The sequence below is a fragment of the Protopterus annectens genome, chromosome 1.part1 (assembly GCF_019279795.1).
Source record: "Protopterus annectens isolate FY-2018-M chromosome 1.part1, PAN1.0, whole genome shotgun sequence".
NCBI lineage: Eukaryota > Metazoa > Chordata > Ceratodontiformes > Protopteridae > Protopterus > Protopterus annectens.
The window spans coordinates 468,978,482-469,001,965 of NC_056726.1; the positions used below are offsets into that span (position 1 = coordinate 468,978,482).

Below are 23,484 nucleotides of genomic sequence, written 5' to 3' on the forward strand. Positions count from 1 at the left end.
AAATGAATGTTCCCTTTCAGTGACCTCTGACTCAGCTAAATTAAGCAGAATAAATACCTTTGTATCGTCATCTTTATTAGAAAATGCAGCCTGTATGAAAATATTGTACTGTTGCTCTAACTCTCTCCAGTTCTCTGCAATATTATTGTCAAACACAAGTACACTGAGTTTTCGAAATCCATCTGCCATGCCAACAAAGTACGCATAGACACACTAAAAATATGGCCTTTGTAATTTTGTATGAACAAGCTGTGCTGTGAACTTGTAATAACATTCAAATGTACCATAAACTCTTCAAAATAAAGTACTTCACAAAATATGCTCTGAAATGACTGTATCTTACAAAATAACTTTACCGTAACACTGCACAAACATGTAAACACTTTATGCACTACTGATAACTCGGATATCTTTAATTAATATGAAAAATACATGCTGAGAGAAAATGTGGTTGTCTCCTCTTTTTATTCATTTTATGCAATTCGGATTTCATTTCAAACATTTTCCGTGGTAATTTGAATATTTTTATCAATATCGGAAATATTGATTTATTTGAATATCGTTTAGAGCATTCTGTATGCTTTGTTTCATATTTTGTGAATAAGAAATTATTTGAGCAAGTTTTATATATGAAATTAGTTTTTGACCTGTTTTGTGAATTATTTGTACAGTAGGCATGAGCCACTCCTTTATATTCCTCCAATACTAACTGGGTGACTCTTGGACTTAAATCGGAGAAACTGGAACTCTTTCTGGCAGCAAGTCGTTTTGGGCATGCCGCTTCTGGCACCATATCCTTTTAGACATGTCACTTCTGACACCATGTCGTTCGTCCCTCTCTAACATTGATGACAGGCAGGTGGGGTAGTTCGTTTGGATGCTCTATTACATAGAAACACATCAGGATGGATAGCAGCATCATAAAATATAAATGAACTGACTAACAGACCGACTTTACATACATACATGCTTACATCTCAACGTGCTTACATCTCAACAGCTTCCTACAAAATGGCAGTCAGGGTCGCATGTGCTCAGTATTTATACACTTGTGCAAGCCCTTGGATAGCTTCCTAAAGGTACATACACACACACTGATCTACATAAACTAACAATTTTATCTTATTAAATTATATTTTTTGTCAGGATGGACTTCTCTTTATTTAAAGCAAATCATGCCAGAGATAAATAAAAAAAAAGAAAGATGCAGTAGTCCTGAAAAAGTATCTAACCTATCCATCTTTTTATGTACACCATATCTGCTCAAAATATAAGTGTACATTGGTGACAAGATCTCTAAAAAACTGATACATTTTCAACAAGTTTCAGAAACAGTTACAATATCAGGTTAATATAGGTTGAGCCAGATGTAAATCAGATGACATTTATTTTTAATTCTTCTGGCACTCATACAAACTATGTCTTAAGAATTATTTCAGTAAGATTTAAGACTTGTAGAAATATTTTTTGGAGAGGTCCTTGGCTGGGTGAATATCACCCAAGAGTATTATGTCACATGGCCAAACTGCATAAAGTGCATCACAGAATAATAGAAAATAGAAGGCACCTAGGAGGTGTGGGCCATTCACACCTTACTAGTTACCCACCCCTACATCTCACTTCCTTTTTCAAGGAGTGATAGGTCAGTCACACAGGGTGTAAATTTGTGAATACCCATCCAACTGTTTAACTCCTTTTTAAGGAAGACAGTGCATAATGTTGCTTGATCTGGAGTGGAGGCTTATTCAAGAGAAGAGGTAGTCGTGTGATGACACTCTGTCCAATGTGATTTGTTTTATTTGCTGAAGCAGGTTCAAATCTTTGATCCTAGTGTTCACAAGACTGTTTGATTTGTGCAGATAATAGGTTTTTGGACTAATGGATCCCTAAAGGCCTGAAAAGTAGCCTCTCCTGATAGCCCAGGTTTTTTAGGCCCGTGATCTTATTTTGTTAGGAAATTCTGGCATGGTTGCCAGAATGTGTACTAATATTAGTCCCAAAGGGGGCATTGTATTCTATGATGGGCCTGTTTAACACAGAATATAGAGGGCATCCAGAAGCGATACCCCTTGCAAACAGTTCTGACTGTTACAAGAAAGGAAAATGGATTTTAATTTTCGACAGTTAAATGATTTCTTGCAGTTGTTATGACAGACCTTGTGAGAAGTAAACTCACAGTGAATCTAGACATTGACAATTTAGCAAGTATGACCTGAACTGATATCCTGACAAACTGTATTCCTCAATCTGTAATGCATAGTACTTCTAGCTCAGTACTGAAAACAAGAGGTTTTATGAAAGCCCCTTTGTGCTTAAAATGCACAAACCATATACTAACCAATGGATTAAAACAACCAGACAACTTAGTAAAGTTGGAAAGTTGAAAATCTGAAAAATATCTCACATAATACCCTTACATAAAGGCAGTCCTTCTACTGATATATCCAACTACAGACCCATAGCCATTCTGTCTCCACTTGCCAAAATCTTAGAAAAATGTATATGCAAACAGATCTTAGATCATTTCCTGTCGAATAATCTATCTAATACACAACATGGCTTTCAACCTAGGAATAATACCAGTAGAGCTCTAATCAGCTTTACTAATACTGTAAATCAACTCTAAAACAAAAAACAACTAGTCTCTGCTACCTTCCAAAATATGTCAAAAGCATTTGACACTATCTCATCAACTTCTTCTTAATAAACTAGCTATCATTCCAGCCCCAAAGCCCTAAAGTGATTTCATAGCTACCTGTCAGATAGGAAACAAACTACTTTATGGGATAATAAACTCTCCCCCAAGCTCCCTATATGTATAGGAGTCCCACAAGGTTCTATCCTTGGCCCACTTTTATTCACAATTTTTACCAATGAACTTAACACATCCGCAAACCCAGCCTCAAGTGTACAATATACTGATGATGCTTCCCTAATCTGCTCTGCCCCTACTATCAAAGAATTCCAAGAAAAAACTCAGGCGTCCCTCCAAAATATTGAAAACTACCTAACAGCCCATCAACTTATACTTAACTCCCCAAAAAACAAGGTTATGGGCTTCTACAATAATTTAACATCTAAAACCTACCTCCTATCTATATTTCCTCTTCCAACAGCACAAACATAGAACCCATAGAACATATAAAACTTCTTGGGGTCACAATTGATAGCTGACTTAAGTTTGACACACACCTTGCACTAACAATTAAATAGGTTCAAGTCAAACTGGGTTCTCTCTATAGGGCAAAAACATATCTCACTGACCATGCCTGACTGGCAACAGCTTAAACACATCTATTATCTTCCCTTCTTTACTGCTCTCAAATATTTACCAGTCTTTGCAAAACTGACCTAAATAGTCTTGAATCTTGCTATAACAAAATTGCCAAATTTACTACTAATCAATCTCAAAGATCTCACCATTGCACTGCCCTTCTCCAGCTGAACTGGTAAGAGCTGCCTCACCTTTTTACTTTGAATCAGCTGCTAACTGCCCATACAGTCTTTCATAAACCTGGCAACTGCCTAGCCCTATCTGATCTTGTCCAACCCTACAGTAACCTAACATCTCTTAGGTCTGCTGATAAAGTATTGTTGAAGGTTAATAAAGCACAAAACTCTCACGCTGTCTCCTTGTACTCCCACATCACTGCCAAACACTGGAACTCTCTACCACAGCATATTCTGTCCATCAATGATACACATACATTTAAACATTCCCTAAAGGAATATTTCACCAAACACAGGCTTTGCTCTTGTTCTCACTCGGGCTAACTACTTTAACCCCGAAGTGTCAAACTCCTCCTTTGCAACCACCCTTTCTCAATATCTCCTGGCTTTTAAGCCTTCTTACTCTCAGTTTGTGTTTTGTTATCCTTAAAAAAATGTTCTTATTAACATGTATTCTGTTTTAATATTGTACAACTGTTTGCATACTGTTTTGTATATTGCTACCATTGTTAATTACTTTTAGACACTAGGTTAGGAACTTTGCAAATTAACTTCTATTTGTATTATTTAATGCACTCTAAACACAGTAATATTCATATGCCAAATGTAAAAACAATGCAATCTTCCACGGAGCTTCTCTCCCAGGTCTCCACTGAAAACAGGCTTCTAGTCCAGTTGGACACTACCCGGTTATCAAATGAAAATAAATAAATAAATGCCACATTCTTACTGTTTACCATATCTGAAGCTTTGATTGGCTGCATAGTAGTGTGTGTGTGTGTGTGTGTGTGTGTGGGGGGGGGGGGCATTATGGTGGATATTTAAGATAATTTTGCTTAGAGAGAGAGGGCCAAGAAATCCAGGTCCCTGCATCTTGGTACAGTGTCCTTTTATCACAATGACAGTACAGTTACCTCTGGAAGAATAACTTATTCTCTCTAATTTGACTCCTAAAACAGCCCAGACGCCAGTCAGATTACTGAGGACCTATATACCAAAACAGTGAGTTAAGTACAGCACCAAATGTAGAGTGCATTTTATTTGGAGGAGCAGTGGTTTCTTTACAGAGTACTTAGCGCAGATAGGTCATTACACAATTTGCTCTCTAAGGTTCCTTAGTAGCTGACACCATATGTATAAAAAGCTGCCAGCTGCATATTAATGCAACTTCAGTGTACTCATATGCCAGTACATGGCAAGTTCATACATTTAACTAAGGAAAGAATGAAAACTAGTGCCAGACTCTATAGTCATGTTACCACAGTTTAGAAAAACCAACAGCTAAAAAATTTCCTACAACATTTAATAAAATATAAGAAAGCCATTTTCTAGAAAAACTATAAAATCTGTGGAACAGATACTCAACACTCATTTTACATTTTATGCATCATACTGCATATTTCCATGTTTGATGGATGCCTTTTGTGCCATTTACTCTATAGACTCCTTATCTAAACAATCTACCTGTGTGACCAAAAATTTTGTAATGCGCTCAGGAAGTCGACTCTTTTCACTGGACAGGATCATCTCGAGCATATCACCTTGAAGCTTTTCCATGACAACAAACACCCTCTCAGGAGTTTCAAACATACATTCCAAGTTCACAATACCAGGATGGTGCAAATTCTGCAGAAGATTAAACAATATTAGATACTGATAAAGAACAATGGTGCCAGTATTTGAAAACTCTTTCATCAATAAAATGTACAGAATATTACTTCACTGGATGCAAAGCAAATGGAACAAATCCAGCATTTTTTAAAGAACAAGATGATAAGGAGTACTTTAGCCAGGAGCACATCTTTACTAAGATATTTTATATAACCCAAGTTATTAGTAAGCCAAAGTTATGTGATGACCATCAATACACATTCCATACAATGAGAGCTCCACAGCAAGACAGATGTCCTTCTGCTGTTACTACAAGAAAAAGTGGCTTTACATACCACTGGAATGAGCAAGGGACATTTTTCCCTAGTTACTATGAATGTATGTATCTCAGTTTTAAAGCTGACTGGTAAAGGACTGCTAGAAAGGTATAGGCAAATGTACAGCAGCATCTAGTAACACAAGAGTTACATTTTCTGTACTGTAGACAGGTAAAATAGTAGATAAAGTCAAGACTGAATGTATTTACCAAACTCCTGGAAATCCAGAATGACTGTATGCCAATGTAAAGAAATCAACTTCAGTGCTCGTCCCTAGAATATAACACCTTTTTAACTTCTGCTTGAAAAGCCAAGATGCTGTTAACACTGATTTGGGGGAATCTGGCAAAGAAATTACCCTGGTTTTCATCAACTAACATAGGATTTTTAACATCCATCTAAACTACCCAAGTTGGATAGAATCCAAGCATCTGCTGTGGAGATAAAACCAAACGCCTTTGTATCTCCCTAGGATCAAATGCGGCAGTGCAATCTAATTCGTTATTTTAATCATAAGATATGCATTCGCTACTTCATCTGATACTAAAAATTGGTAAGGTGAAGTTTGTTGGTACACAGGATAATTTCATCTGCCACAAACACTGCTGACTACAGTATAACATAAGACCATAGTGTAGAACCAAGTAAAACTTTTGTGATTTCTGACATAAGTCACCTGTGTTCTGCAAACCCTGACACTTTCTTTAACTGTTACCCTCTCTCTTTGTCTGACTCACCTCCATCTTCTAAACTACACAAAGTCAGCTACTGTATGTCCACAAAAAATGATCACTTTCCCAACTAAGGCCTGATTTGGCTCCGTACTGAAAAGTCGGCACTTGAAATGCCTGGTGTCAAAATGCCAAAAAGACTGAACACCCAGAGAAGAGTGAATCTCGAAAATCGCTCTTCTCCTTTAACCTCTTTTTACAGGGATGGCAAGAACCCCCATCCCCTCAAACTTATATATACCGTCTCTGAGATCATGATACCTCGGAGAAAAGGGAGGATTGTGAGAAATGGCACCTCATACTTGGTGTATGTAAGTCTGTTCTTTTGGCCAGTCTCCGTATTGCGGGACTCACTCAAGCAGGTCCTGACATTTCAAATGATTCAAACTGTAAAAGTTGCAAACTCCAAAGCTGACCTCAAAGCAGTGACAAGTAGAGTACCACAGGGTTCCGTCCTGGGACCTCTCCTGTTTGGTATCTACTTCTCTGAATTACAGGGTAAAACAGAAGGCCTCTGGCTAACGAAGTTCGCAGATGACTGCAAACTAGGAGCCATAGTCAAGTCCCCAAATGATATGGACATCCTACAGAAGGGCCTCACTGAGACAGATGCCTGGTGTCAGAGCCATGGCCTCAAGCTCAATGCCAAAAAGTGTAGTGTCATCCCCCTTTTGTAAAAACTCTGTACCCATGAACTAGCACATAGGCAGCAATCTACTTAACACCGAATGCGTGATAAGAGACCTTGGGACCCAGGTGGACAGTAGTCTCTCCTTTGATAGTCACATTGCCACAGTAGTCAGGAAGTCCTTCTACGTGGCACACCTCATCATAAAAGGGTTCTCATCCAGGAAAAAAGAGGTTATTGTTCCCCTCTACTCGTCACTCATTAGACCCATTATAGAGTACAACGCCCCTTTTGGAATGTACCTCACAAGACATCTGCAGCAGCTGGAAAGGCCACAGAAGTACCTCACAAAGCGGATTACTGGCCTCAAACAAATGCCCTACACTGACCGCCTCAAAAAACTCCAGCTTTACTCCGTAGCATATCTCCTACTCCGTGGTGATCTTTGCCTAACATATAAAGCTATGTCAAACCCAGAGCTGTTGGACATGCTACACCTAAAGAAATCCCAATCCCTCTGAGCAACACGCTCTAGGGACCTAAACCTTGTCACCACAATAAACAGGACACGCTGGAGGGATAGATTCCTGTCCCAGAGACTTCCTATACTCTGGAACAAGCTACCCATCTATGTCAAGCAAAGTTCTTCATTAGCACTCTAAGAAAAGTCTTGATGAGTGGATGTGAAATAGGAAATACACCCCGGGGATCACTAATGCATCTCTGCTCGACAGTGGCACAGGAAAATAACTTTCTTGGGTGGTGTAAGCCATGGAACCTTGCTGGCTAGGCTTACATAGGCCCTTGGGCCGATAGCCTAGTACCTACCTATGAACTTATGAATTACCACATAGGTGGCAGTACACTAAACACCGAAAGTGTGATGAGAGACTTAGGGACACAGGTGGACAGTGGTCTCACCTTCGAAAACCGCATCGCCACAACAGTAAGGAAATCCTTCTATCTGGCACACCTCATCACTAAGGGGTTTTCATCCAGAAAAAAGGAGGTCATTGTCCCACTGTTCTCATCCCTCATTAGACCCATTATAGAGTACAATGCCCCATTCGGTATGTACCTCACAAGACATCTGCAACAACTGGAAAGGCCGCAGAAATACTTCACTAAAAGAATCATATGCCTAAAGCACATGCCCTATGCTGACAGTCTAAAACAACTCCAGCTATACTCTGTAGCATATCGTCTACTTAGAGGTGATCTTTGTTTAACATACACGGCCATGTCAAACCCTGAGCTGTTGGACATGTAGATGCCCTATGCTGACCGCCTTAAAAAACTCCAGCTGTACTCTGTCGCATATCGTCTACTCAGAGGCAATCTCTGCTTAACATTCAAGGCCATGTCAAACCCAGAGCTGTTGGACATGCTACACTTAAAGAAATCCCAATCCCTCAGAGCCACACACTCCAGGGGATCTAAATCTTGTCATCACAATAAACAAAACATGCTGAAGGGATAGGTTCCTGACCCAGAGACTCCCCAGACATGTCAAGCAGAGCACCTCTTTGGCCCTCTTCAAAAGGAACCTTGACGATTGGATGGGAGATAGGAAATTCACCCTGGGGATCACGTCAGGCACCCTGCTAGACAGGGGCCCAGGGAAGTAAATATTGTGGGAAGAAATATCCAGGGAATTGTTATGGCTAGGCTTGTATAGGCCCTAGGGCCAATAGCCTAGTACCAACCTATGAACCCTTGACTCGGGTAGAACCAGCAGCTCTAGCTCCAAACCTAGTTGGCCATGCATCAGGATTGCAACTATTCAGTATCTTAGGTTTATTTTCATGTAACATCTTCCATAAGAATTTTCGGTACTTACGTATTATCACAATCACCAGGTTCTAAACTACTCATTCTACAGTTTTGCGTGGTCGGGATGGGTAGACAGCATTAGAGTAAGTAAAACTGCTATAGCGGGTATGGTGTGAGCTGGATGTCAATGGTTTGCGACTGATTTTCCCCCTTCCAACATTTCAGTACTATTTACCATGGATATCCAAATTCCTAACACACTGAACGTGACAGACATTTTTAACCTGGAACTCGAGGAACATTGACTTTTTAATAATCACAATGAGGAACATTCATCGTAATGAGGTACACATGGGAAGTATGTTTTAAATGCCCCTCACATATAAATTGTCTGCTGGCAGCACTTTAAAATAGGGAAGTTGTGAATTTGTTCCGATATGAAGGAGTAATACAAACAGTTGTGATCGGTTTTCGCTCACCAAAGTCTGTTCATGCATGCTCACTTGTAATCCAAGTATAGACTATAGTATAGCATGATACTCAAGCATAAGCAGTCACACCATCCAAAGGGCGACACATGTATGTAGACTGCAAAAGAGCCACACTCTTGAAAAAATCAGCACAGACATAAAACAGATGTTTGTGACTGCAATATCACTAGGTTACAACACATTACTGTGAAATTTCATTTAGGCAATGACACAAACAAACCCAAAAAATTCCATACCCAAACCAAAAGTTTCACAGTCACTCCAATGGAGGATTGTACCTAACATGTTTTAAATAAAGTAATGCAATGCAATATGATTTCAATGCATAATTTAGAAAAGAAGTGCCTCTCCTCTTGAAGGTGCCTTCATTAACAGGAGGCGATCTGTTTTCGTCAAATGTGCTGCATGCTGCCAGAGTTATTTAACAATTAGATCCAGTAACAATGCTTCTGTTTCATGCCATATATTACAACGTCTGTCTCTAATGCTGCAAATAAACAAAGTCTGTCTCTAATATTACAGGGCAATCACCAAACATCCCGACCACACACAACTGCAGAACGAGTCGTTTACAACCTGGTGGTTGCGATAATACGTAAGTACCAAATTTTGTGTGTTGATCTGAGACACAAAAGCTATAGAGCTCTCAGCAAGCTAGAACAGGTTGCTTTGTACTAATTTTATAGCACAGTCAGTCTGTATCAGGTTATCTCTACATGTGGGTAGGAGGTGGAATCTAATGCCCAGCCATGTACCCTCAAGCCTTCACTTGTACATCTTTAAATATACATATAAGGCTAAACCAATGAGTTCTTACAAGATGGTACTACTAGTCATTAAGCAGACTGTTCTCTCACTTTTTTCATGAAATATCATTACTCTTTTTGTCAGCTTCATGGTGTAGACAGATAAAAATAAAACCTTCACTGTAACACATGATGACTCAGGACTGACTACTGACCCAGACTCAAAATGAGTTGTCTGGGAATGTTAGGAAACTGTGTCCAGTGCTGACCTGACCATCCGGGTAAAGGAGGGGGGCATACTTGGATCCACTCTAAGAATGATGCCCGGAGAAGGGGGCATTTCAGACAAATATGTGTGCTCTGGCCTGGACATCACTGGGCCACTCTAGCAAGCCTCACACTTTGAATACAAGGAGCTCAAGAGGAGCATGACAGCAAAAAAAAATTATGATCCTTTGTTACAGAATGGCCTCATTTCCTCTCTTTTGCACGCATGTTCACAGTTCCCACAGAATGGCAACAGTATTAAATTCGGAGACTTGAAAGTGACAGTATATGTTAGCTGTTTCAGGACCAAGTACAAGGCAGCTATCCCTATCTCAATCCCTCAGAGCCACACACTCCAGGGATCTAAACCTTGTCATCACAATAAACAAAACATGTTGGAGGGATAGGTTCCTGACCCAGAGACTCCCCAGACTCTGGAATAGATTGCCCATACATGTCAAGCAGAGTGCTTCTTTGGCCCCTTCAAAAGGAACCTTGACGATTGGATGGGAGAAAGGAAATTCTCCCCGGGGATCACGTCAGTTGCCCTGCTAGACAGGGGTCCAGGGAAGTAAATAGTGTGGGAAGAAATAGCCAGGGAATTGTTATGGCTAGGCTTGTATAGGCCCTAGGGCTGATAGCCTAGTACCAACCTATGAACCTTATGGCTTCCAGTATTCCATTTTCGCAAAGATATGGGGATCTTGAAGTTAGAGTACACAAAAAGCACTGGTTTGGGGGAGCAATGGAGCTAGTACTCTGTTAAAAAAAACTAAAACAAAAAGGAGAACAACTGGAGATATTCATTATCATCTTGTAGTTTTGCTGTTTTTCTTTTTTCATAATTCTAGCACATGCAATTATGGATCAAAGAATTATAACAGGATGCCCTAAAGAAGCTGTGGGAGAATAAATCAATAAGGAGAAATAAGAGGTCTGGAAGCCATGTTTATATCATGTTATCGAAAGATGAAAATAGCGAACTCTATTTCATCGAACCTAAAATATCTAAACCACATAATATCGAACATTCAGAACAGCGAATTTTTTCCTTGGGAGAAAATTTGCTATCCTGAAACACATACACACAACACAAGCACACCTAAAAAACATCAATACACACACATACACTTATAATCCTACAACTAACCCTACACTACATTATACATACACTACTATCTATCCACTTACCTTAACCCAAACCCTAACCCTAAGGTCCGTCACTATCGCACACTCACTTAACCCGTGCCCTAACCCAAACTCACTTAACCCACCCTTAAACCTGATTCACCTAACCCTAACTCACCTAACCCGCGCCCTAACTCACCTAACCCGCGCCCTAATCCTAACAACCACACAATCGCACACTTACCTGAACCCGACCTGTAAATCTCCACAACAGCGCTGAAAATAGCGAAGCCACAGAACTGGCCAACCGAATTCTTTCCCTAGGAAAGAATTCGGTGTTCTGCAGCTTCGCTATTTTTAGCTTTCGATAAAAACGGGTCGATATTAGAACATTCGAAGTTTTAAACCTTCGATGTTCTGATATAGACCCTGGAGGCCACATTGTAGGAGTAGAGTAGAAAAAAGATCAAAAAACATACAAGTCTTTTAAACTTGGCTATATGGACAAATGGAAAACATACCTGGATTAACATGTTACAGTTGCATCCCAAATTACAGGGTAGTAAATGAAAACATTTTCCTGGGGCAATAATTTAATTTTACTTTAACCCTACTCTTTTTCATTGTTTACGTTTGCCTTTAAATGAGATATCAGTATTAATATGAACTGGCATTATTCATTTTACAGTTATTCTAGTTACATTCTAGTGGTAATATCAACATTTCTGTAGGTCTAAAGGAACAATTCCAAGACGAAACACAATTTTATTTTCTGCAATGGGTCTTCATCCTTCAATCCAGTCATGCAACGTGAGACTTCTTTACAGCATCACCCTCCACTATTTCTAAATACTCCCAGGTTACTAAATATCAGGAAAACACAAAGTGACTCTGGAGTAAGGCCTCCTTACACAATGCACTGAAAAGAACTGGAAATCACAAATATAGTCACCAACCATACAATACAGAATTTGTAATGTAGAAGTAACTATTCCAAAACATTCAAATAAAGTATTCTCCTGTCAAGTCCTGAAAAATGAATGACAATGCATTATTTTCTTTTAAACTTACCCTGCATTTGGGAAGTGGGAAAAGGACCACTACTGTGATTTTCTCTTTTGGGGTGGTTCTGGAGGTTGAGTGTGATCAAGTAACTTGCTCAGAATCACACAATATGCTTGTGAAGGGTACAGGATTCAAACCTTGGTCCATAAGAAATAATTCATTCATAGCTCATAACTTTAGTCATAAATATACAGTTAAATTAAAAAGAAAAAAAATGGTGAAAATCATAAAATGAATTAAGGTTTACAATAGAAAACAAACTACTATTTCGCTTTCGCACTTTCAAAAATTACCATAGTCACAGAAACAAGACTAAATTAAATACAGAAACTACTCAATGTGCTCATCTCCCAGAGCTATAAAAACTACTTAGAATCAAAGGGTCATGGGATCAGGTACTGGCCACTGAGGAGCTTGATCCCCTGAATCCCATGTTGAAATTTGTGGGTAAGCCAATGCAGTCATCTAGCTCCTGCCTGAAAGTACAAACTGAGGGGGCAAGCTCAAGTTAAAAGAGGAGTTTATTCCATAGGTGAGGAAAGCAATAAGGTTGAAAAAATAATAAGTCATTTTAATTCCACAAGAAAACTGAAAGGGAAAAATTGTGGATGCAACTAGTCTTCAATAAGCACCGAAATGATCACCTTCCCACATGATACAGAGAATGCACATATACAAACGTTTTCTAGGAATTCTACACTAAACAAAGACACATGTTAAATTACTGAAGTCGAGGGCGACATCCCTTATATAATTACAGACATAAAAGCTGTGACAAGTAAAATTTAACTCAAATTCAGTAGGACCAGAAAATATGTGTGGTTGTTTCCTTCAAAGGATCAAGGAAAACTTAACTACATCACTTTCAGTCTTGTTAATCAAAATATTAGCATGATGGTACATACTTGACATATGGCGACTATCTGAAGTGGTATTAATTCGCAAAGAGGGGCATATCAGACCAGTGCAATTTCATAATAAGTAATCTATGCAAAACCACAAACAAAATCATAATGGAGTTTTATCCATAATGATACAGGGGGCCTACTTCTGTTAGATATGCAATAGTATGTATTTGTAAAGGGCAAATTATGTCTTTTGAACCTTGGGAAACTTTGAAGAGGTAACGTACAGCTGTGTAAGTAAACCCATCAGAAATGCAGATATTCAAAAGATCACTGCTGTAGGAGTCTTAGTTATATGCCAAAAATATAACAGCCAGACAGCTTCCAAATCTTCAGGGCACCTTCTATGCAACCAAACTGTCAGGCAGCTCAAGCTGAGCCCACTAAAAGACACTTCAGAGCTTTCCTGCAAACACAGACAGGGAGGCTGAGTCCTGAAAGAAGAAAGCTACGAATAACAAAAAATAAATGTCCACACCCTGGCATAAACAGCACACCAAACAAGGGGGGTGGAGGGTGAGAGCAGTTATTGAAGCAGTGATCATTCAAACAGCTACTGTTATGGTAAGTTTACTTACACAATTATACTATGTTCATCATACTGATCACTTCTGCAGTAGCCTTACTTTATGGATATATTACTCTAGCTAACTACATTTGGGAGGTGGTAGGAGAAGAGTCCAGGAGCCCCTGGACCTAGAGAATGAATTGTTTAGTGCTTTCTAAAAGTACATACATACAGACAGCCAAGTAGCAGCTACTAGAATACTTCTAGAATCCAACCCTCTCCAAAATGGTATACATGAAGCAAAGGCCTTGATAAAGTGGGTCTTGACCCTGCCTGGAATAGTTTTGCGATGGTAAGTATAGCAAAAGTTAATAGCCTTACACAGCTATATGTAAATGGTCTGTTTTGACACAGGTTGTCCCTTCTTACCTTTCTAAAAAGATGTCAAGCCTGCATAAACTAAAGCACTGCTGGTGATTCCCTGCTGGGTAAGGAAAGTAAACCTGTTTTTTTGTCTGTGACTTGCTGATAGAGCTGCTTTCTGTTTTACTTGCTCCATTTTGTCTTCTGTTTTAAGAAATCTGCTTGGCCTGGTGATTTTGTTCTAGGTGAGAGATGGACACAAATTATCTAGGTTGCACATTTCACATGGTTTTTCATTGGTTAAACTGTTTCTTGACTACACTTTTTAAACTGTATTTTAACTGCTGCATTCTCTCTTTACCGTAAACTGTATTTTAACTGCTGCATTATCTCTCTTTACCGTTTGGGACTGCATCATTTTCTGCACTTGATTTCAACCATACTGTTACAGCCTAGATAGCAAAGTCTAGATTCAGATCTGTTACTGATATACTTGAGCACTAAACCAGCCATCTTACATTAAGAAGGGCTCACCTGCACCCTTGTAGCAGAAGAGTGTAGCTCCAGCCTCATCTGAGCTGGAGGAAGGTTCATCGTGTGCCTTCCTATTGGTAGATTAGCTTACAATTGTTTATTTTCACCTGTATTTAAGCCTCTCATTTGAGTGTTGCTGTGCACTGCACAACAGGGGTTAGCAGTGCCCTGTATAGACACAAATGTCTTGAAACACAATTTTTCCCTAGACATCTGTCAATGGAACCCTCACGAACTTCCCTGCTGCAAGTACGGCAACTCAGCTGCACACTAAGCAGTGCTCCCAGACTTATCTCTAGCCTTCAATAGAACAAGCCCCTTTGTTAGTCCTAAAGCAAAAAAAAAAAGTAATTATCCCTCTCCCTTCCCTAATAGCGCAATAAAACAAAAATGCTATAATGGACAGGCAGTTTCCCATTATTTCTCTAGCCAGCCTGACTGACATGGGCATCCTGAGGCATTGTAGTAATTGCCTCATATATACTGACAACCACTTACTCCTAAAACAAATAAAAATCCTATGCGAGAGATGTAATTACACTATGAAATTGGAGTCAATTCTCTCATGCAACAACAAACAGAGCATCAAATAGGTTGTCAGCACAAGAACAAAAACAAGCCGAGAAATTACAAAGGCAACCAACAAGCCAAGATTTTGAACTATTTATTCACCAAATTAAGCACTTTTGTCGGTTTATAACTCAGACTTCATCAAAATCCATTCAAATACCACAAAACACAGAGCTCACATAATACATTCTAAAATGACGATTACATAGTTGATTGTTAATTAATCAATCAAGCTTACAAAAAAAACTTTAACCCTTCCCTAGTCACTAAAATACCAATACACAAATATATGCAAACATATATAAGCTTGATTTAGTTCACCAGTGCTTGTTGATGTACCCATATGACTGTGGTATTGACTGTAACCACCTAAAGAGGTCCCGGGGACCAAATATGGCTCAGATAGTTGACTGCTTTGATGAGGATAAACATCTACTTGATATTTTTGTGCCTGCATCTTTGGTGTCCCAAACCCCATGCACTTTTACCCTCCTGAAACTGCTTCCTAAGCAAAGTCCTAGATGTCTGTAGTGACAGACTGCTTTGGGGTAGAGAGAAAGGGAGACCTGGATTTAAGGATATTTGCTGTCTCCACCAAATGATTTATCTTCTAACAAACTACTGGAATTTGAAAAGATAAAAAGGACTGGTGCTGGGACCAAAGAGACTTCAGATACCACTGTATCTTTCTTATATGGAGTCCTGCAAGGGGTATCATGAGAATCATAGATGCCATGAGACCCAAAATCCTGATATTTTCTTGCAGTGACCAAAGTTAGAGAGGAAAACCTTAGAAATAGATCTAGATATAGATCAATTTTTCCTGTGAAAGAAAAACTCTTTGAACTGTGGCGTCTAGTTGACATTCCAAGAGTGCAATCCTGTGTGAAAGACTCAAGAAACACTTTCAAATGTTCTCTTGGAATCCTAGATTGTGTAAGAGATCTCTCACCCAAGACAGATTCTTGACATATTGAAAAAGACTGCAAAAATAAGCAAGTCACCTACATATTGAAAAAAGTGGATATTCTGTAGCCTGCAATCAGCTATAACTGGAGCTAGAAAATTTATGAACAGTCTTGGTGCAGTGGATAGTCCAAAGGGTAAGGCAAAGAACTGATAATGTGATCCAGACATACAAAACTTTAAACATTTGAAGTATGAATAAATAGGGATGTGATAAGTACCTCAAGTCTAGTGTTCCTGGGAAACTTGAAAGACAAAGAAGTAACATGTTGTGAAGTGACACCATTTTGAATTCGGACACTATCACAAACATGTTTAGGAAAGAAAGATCCAGCATTTTCTTTCTTTCTTTGGCACTAGGAATATCCTGGAATAAAAATCCTTCCACACCTGGGAAAGAGGAACTGCTTCTATCATTCCTTGGAACAGCATGTGATGAAGAACCGGTGAAAATAAAACATTCTGATCTTGATGATGAGAAACAGCTCCCTGAAAAGGAGGAATTTTCTCCCACTGCCAACTGCAACCATGACGACTGATTTTCAGAACCCATTTGTCTGAAAAAAGAGTTATGTACTTACCACAACTTAGCATCTGTGTTATCCTGTGTCACTATTCTTCACTCTTTGGTTGTAGGATCAGACATCGAATCCGAGCTAGCAACTTATCAGACAGATCCTAGGTTTGAGCTCCTCCCAGTCCCATAATCCCTTGCTGCCCTCTAACCCCTCAGATTGAGTTTGGCATAGAGCTAGAAAACAACCACCAGATAGGACTTCTCTACTTCCTTCAGGTCCCATAGGACTGGGGAAGGAGGAAGGGACAGTGATGAATAGTGACATAGGATAACACAGACGCTAAGTTATGGTAAGTACATAACTCTATCTGATGTTATCCATGTCACTATTCCTCACTCTTGGGTCAGAGTCCCCAGCTACCACAAAATCCTGGGTGGCCTCATGAAAGCCATGCCAAAGAACTGTGGAGCCAAAGGAAGCCCTGTTCCTGGAAATTATATTGAGCTTGTAATGAGTAACAAAAGTGTAAGAAGTAGACCATGTGGCAGCCGCACAAATCTCATCTAAAGAATGTTGGGCCAAATAGGCACCTGACGTAGCCACAGATCTAGTGGAATGAGTTCTGACTGGTCCTGGTAAGGACAAACCTTTAGAAGAATAAACTGTAGAAATACATTTGGAAATCCAATGAGATATAGTAATCTTAGATACCGCCCAACCCTGTCTGTTAACAGAAAAGGCCACAAACAGCTCTTCAGATTTGCGAAAGCACTTTGTCCTAAGTAGAATCATAGTTGTCTATGTACATCATGGGTGTGCAGCAAATAGTCCCTTTTATTGGAGTAGTTGGGGAAGAAAACCGGCAACTGAATGGACTGATTCAAATCTGCTTCAGTGGCCACCTTGGGCATGAAGGATGAGTTAGTCCGGAGAGCCACTCTATCTCTATGAAAAAGTGTGTATGAAGGCTTAATAGAGAGAGCCTGCAGCTCGTAAACTCATCTTGCCAATGTTACAGCCACCAGAAAGGTGGTCTTCCATGATAGAATCTTCATATCATAGGCTGAGGCAGGCTCGAAGGAACTCTGTGTAAGCGACTGCAGCACAAAGGCAAGGTCCCAAGGAGGAGAAAGATCTTTGACAAGAGGCCTAAGCAGGAAAATGCCATTCAAATGGCCTAACAAAGGCAAGAAGAAAAAGTAGGCTCCTTGCAAGCATGGAAATTACAAATGGGCGCTAACTGCAGCTTAATAGTGGAGAAACTAGCTCCATCTTCAAAGAGAGAACACAACAATAATAAGATGCCTGGAATGGAAGTAGAAAAGGGATCCAAATTCTGCTGCTTGGCCTAGATACAGAATTGTTTTCATTTACTACCATAGGCCTTTCTGGTGGAAGCCTTCTGAGAGGCCAAAAGAATGTCTCTGATGGGCGAGGCAAGCCTGGACTGTTTTAGAATTATGGGAAGTTAACAAACTAAGCAGTCAGATGAAGAGTCTGAAGGTTTGGGATTGGAAGATGAGAGGGGTGAAAAATCAGATCTGGAAGGGGATCTAGCACCCAAGGGGGGGGGGGACTACTTCAGGTGAGACATTAAGAGGGGGACCCACACCTGCCAAGGCCAGAAAGGGGTGATGAGGATCAAGATAGCCTTGGAGCTGTCAAGCTTTCTGAAGCACTCTGGGAATAAGAACTGTAGGGGTAAGCATAAAGGAGACTCCGAGGCCAATCGTGAACTAGAGCATTCCTGGGGGACTCCCTGGCTGGGGGATCAGGGTGAAGTATTGGCTGCATTTGTGATTGTGAGGGGAAGCAAATAGATTGCAGCTCAGATGACCCCAGTGAAGGAAGATCTCTCTCACCACTGAGGGATTCAGCGACCACTCATGAGAGCTCAACATAGCCCGGCTGAGCCTGTCTGCTAGCATGTTGGACTCCCTAGGAATGTGCGCTGCAAGGAGAAAGGGCCCTGAGGACATCGCTCATTTCCACACTCTCATGGCCTCACGACAAAGCAGATAAGAACGTGTGCCCCCTTGTATGTTGATGTACCACACAACCGCCATGTTGTCCGTGTACAATGCAATGGTACCCAGAGGGAGGCAATCCTGAAAGGCTTGCAACGTGAGAAGAACTGCTCGTCTCCAGTATGTTTATGTGCAGTTTGATCTCTGCAGGGGACCACATACCTTGGACCGTCTTTCCCTGTCAATGCTTTCCCACCTCAGAAGAGAAGCATCCGTGGTCACTGTGACACTGGGGGGAAGGAAGAGAAAAGGGTCTGCCCACGAGGAGATCGGGAGACTGACTCCACCAAAAAGATAATGCCTGCACACCGGAGTGAGGCGGATAGAAGCTGTCACGGGATGAAACAGAAAGGACCACTGGACTGCTAGAGCCCACTGTAGAATCCTCATGTAAAACCTGACTAATGGCACCAGATAGATTGCCACCACCATGGACCCTAAGGCCTCGTGAATGAAGCAGACCTGAGGACGAGACAGATCTAGGAGGCACTGAACATGAGATCTGATTAGTTGACATGCCTGAGAGGTAACGCTACAATCTCTGACACAGTGTCCAGCTGGATGCTTATAAACTCCAAATTTTGGGATGGAATCAGATTTGACTTGGGTAGATTCACAGTAATTCCTAGCTGGTCAAACAGGTGAAGAATGTACTGAGTGGCTGTGGCCAGTCAATGCATGATTGGAGCTATGAAAAGCCAATCATTGAGATAAGGAAACACCTGGAATCCTTGCAGTTTCAGGTGAGCTGCCACCACTGCCTTGCAATTGGTGAACACCCGAGGGGGGGGGGCGGAGTGGTGAGACCAAAGAGCAGGGTCCTGAATTGGTAATGATTGGCCCCTAAGTGAAAGCGGAGATGACTCCTGGAGCGCTTGTCTATTTTTATGTGAAAGTACCCATCCTGGAGATCCACAGAGCACATCCAGTCGTCCTCGTGCAGAAGAGGCACGATGGACTGAACAGTGACCATCCGAAACTTGGACTTCTTGATGGAAAGATTTATCTCGCTTAGGTCCATAACTGGACGTAGGTCCCCCGACTTCTTTGGCATCAAAAAGAAGCGAGAGTAACTTCCGAATTCTCGTTGTCCTGGGGGAACCTCTTGGATGGCTCTCCTCTGAAGAAGCTTGAGCACTTCTTGCTTAGCTAACTCCCTCTGACAGGGTGGTGCATCGGGGAGGTGTTTCCTGCTTGTGGGGGGGGGGGGTTGGGAAAAGAGAATAAAATAGCCCCTGGAAAAGATGTTTATCACATTACTAACAACATCCTACACATGCAATCAGTACTGAGGTATTTGGGCACCCAAGGTTGATGGCAACCTGACTTTTGACCACCATGTTGCTTCCATTGTACAGAAAGCTTTCCACATGGCCCACCTCATAAGTAAGGGTATCTCATCCAGGGCCAGAGAGGTCATAATATCTCTGTATTCTTCCCTTATAAGGCCAATTATTGAGTACAATGCCCCCTTTGGCATGTACCTCGCAAAGCACATGCAGCACCTGGAGAAACCACAGAGCTTCCTCACCAGGAGAATCCAGGGCCTCAAACATCTATCCTACACAGATAAGCTAAAAGCCCTATCCCTCTACTTAGTTTCATACAGACTCCTCAGAGGTGAGCTCTGTCTGGCATACAAAGCAGTCTCAGACCCAGGCTTGTTGGGACTGCTGCATATCCGCAAGTCAAGATCCACTTAAGTAACCCATATGCGCAACTTCAACCTGGTCTGTGATATCAATAGGACTTGTTGGCAGGACAGATTTGTGTTCCAGAGACTCACGTTCTGTGGAACAGACTCCCTCTCCATGTCAAGCAGAGTACCTCATTATCCCTTTTTAATCGCAACCTGCATAACTGGATGGGAAACAGAAAATACACCCCTGGAATTCCATCCGTTTCTCTGCTGGACAGGAGCTTTGGGTGCTGACTTGTCTAAACATGGGCTAAATTCTTGGCTAGGCTTATAAGGGCCTCAGGGCCAATAGCTTAGTAACTTCCTATGATCCTAATTAGCACCCAGTAATCTCTTGTAATGTTTGCTCAGGCCAAAGGGTGTAGTGACAAACGATCCCTGACTGTCTCCAGGGCAGGAGAGTCGGGCAAGAGCATCAGGAGTGCTGGAAGGGCTACTCAGAGAAGGGTTCCCTGGAGCACTGATTTTGTGTACCACCTCTGCCTCTGGGCAACGTCTGCCACTGAAACCTCTCCTCCAACCTCTTGAAGATGGTTCATCCTGAGTGTCTTGAAAGGAAGACTGTGACTTCTGGAACTATAGTTTCCTAGTCCCTCATTGCATCTTAGAAAAGGACAGCTAAGGGGTAGAAAACTTGATTTCCACAGCTGACAAGGTCTTACCTTCTTGCTCTCTGAGGGTAAATGTCTCTGACTGATGGACCAAAGAGTTGATCCATCAAAGGGGGCATTGTAAAGGGCACTTTAAAGGACTTTGCAAACCCACATAGGCACAGTCAGGAGAAACAGCGTATAGCTATGCCTGTGCCGGCCGCTCAAAAGGCACCTTCCGAAGCACTGAAGATCAGCCTCATCTTGAATTAGATAGGGACAGCACACGAAAAACTAAATGGGAGGGGAGGAAACAACACACCAGACTAAGCCAGAAGCCTTACAAAACAAGGATACAATGTCTAAAGGATACAATGTCTACAGGACAGCAAGATATACAAAAATTCAGCATTAATACCCAGAAGAGACTTAAGCCAGCAGAATCACGTCTGAAGCAGTGAGCGGCAAACAAGATCTGAGGGGTTAGAGGGCAGCAAGGGATTATGGGAGTGGGTTGGGCTTGAGCCTAGGATCTATCTGATAAGTTGCTGGCTCAGATCTGTTGTCAGATCCTACAACCCAAGAGCGAGGAAAAAAGTGACATGGATAACATCAGATCTATCTGCTGCCAAAGAGGAAAATTGAGATTCACACTTTCTTGCAAGCAAAAAAAAAAAGGGCCGGGGTGGGAGGGATCTCTTGAAAAGTCATTCAGACTTGTTGGACTATCCTTGGTTTGGGGAGGTTTGAGACTTATTTTTGGACCCCCCGCCATTTTTCTCTCAAATGTCTGTTTACCTGTATTTTGCTGAGGCTGTTTATTCTGCTTTTTGCAAAAAGTGAATGAGGAGACAGAAAAACCTTTGGAAAATATGGAGAAGGAGGAGTGAAAATTCTTAGAAAGTGTCTGGATCAGCTTGCCCCTTTTATCATACTTTTTGTTCACCTCTGCAGCAGAAAGGCCAAACACAGTCTCTATCCAAGGGAGAATTTAAAATCACAATTTTAACATCTGGGAGGTTCTGAGAATTCAGCTAGCAAACATCTTCAAAACAGTACCAGTGGACATAGCCCTGGAAAACTTATTAAAGTATTAACACAGTCATACACACACACTATCAGTGAGTAGTGCCCTGTGCAACAGAAGAAAGTAACTTATTTAAAGCAGATTTTTCCTCACAAGATGAAATTTTAGATAAAACGTTCCTCATACATTCACAATACATCAGAACGAACTTTAACATATGAGCTTGACAATTCAAAATTCTGAAAATCAAAGCTGAAGAAAATTATACACTTTTATCCCTATAGCCATCAATAACTTGTCCACCTTTTTCAGAAAGAGTAGGATTGGAACTGCCTAGGTGCTTGACATCAGTGGGATCAACTAGAACTACAGCTACTGGGTCAGGTTTGGGAATAGTATACAAAAATGTAAAAGATTGAGGAACTTTATACATTCCATCTACCTTTTTAAGGTCAGCTGCTTGACTATCAGGAAAATCGCAGACAGTAATACACACATCCTCTAAAGAAGACAAGACGAAAAGTTGCAGGATCTGGAAAATCCTTATGTAACAACTCATATTTTTTGAGCAACTGAGAAACCTCAGTGTTCTCCCACTGAAAGTACTGACACATTCTAGCAATAGTATCAGAGCAAGAGAACCCCTCACAAGAAGAATAAAAAAATGAGCTTTTCCCAGAGTCTGAATCAGAAATCTGAAGGAAAAACCCATATCCATCTCTGCATCTTCCTAATTATTTCTACAGTTGTATGCTTGCTTTTCTGCTTCTTTTTGACAGGAAAAATGGGGCCATGGTAACAGCAGCCCCTCCCCCCCAGACAAAGGCGGAGGTCTCTTTTTAAGCTCCTGAGAGGGCTTGGAAGGGGAGTCCAAGGGCAGAGAACCACCCTGAGCCAAGCCCTTCAGAAGGAGCTTATTACAGCGCTCTACAAGGGTCTTGGGGTTAAATGCGGCAAGAAATGTCACATTCAACCTCCAGGTGTGCTGATCCCAAGCAATAAGGACACTCCTTGTGCGAGTCTGAACATGACATCTTCCAACCACACGAGAAGCATTTCTTAAACCCTAAGGGTCTGCCAGCCATGCCAGCACAAAAGACTGACACACATGCACCAGCAAAAACACATTAACCAAAGGGACGTTTAACTTTTAATCTAAACAAAAGAAAGAAGTATAACCTCTACCTTACTTTTTTTTTTTTTTTTAAACTTACCCAACCAGAAAAAGGGTGGAAACAACACTACAAGGGATAGGAAACCTAACTAAACAACTAGTCAGAATGCGGGAGGGGAGGTAAAGCAGCCAAACTACCTAAAACTACTCAAATCAGGAAAAAATTAAGTTACAACCCCAAAAAATAAGACACTTATCTGCAGCTAACAGCCTGAGCTCTGTGGACCACAAAGCATTTTAGCGGCAAATGAGATCTGAGGGTTAGAAGGTAGCAAGGGATCATAGGAAGGGGAGGAGCTTGAGCTCTGGATCTGACAGTTGCTGGCTCGGATACGAGGTCACATCCAAGACCCATTTGTGATGAATAATGACATGGATAGCATCAGATACACAATT

General features: G+C 41.0%; 1 protein-coding gene across 2 annotated transcripts in view; it reads right to left on the bottom strand.

The window, feature by feature from the left end:
* LOC122805884 (serine/threonine-protein kinase D3) overlaps positions 1–23,484 on the bottom strand; it is a 2,410,388-nt gene that overhangs the window by 113,472 nt on the left and 2,273,432 nt on the right. For both annotated transcript variants that reach the window (XM_044076135.1, XM_044076141.1), the window contains exon 15: positions 4,915–5,076. In XM_044076135.1, coding sequence (XP_043932070.1) covers positions 4,915–5,076 — 162 coding nt within the window. The remainder of the gene's footprint in view (positions 1–4,914; positions 5,077–23,484) is intronic.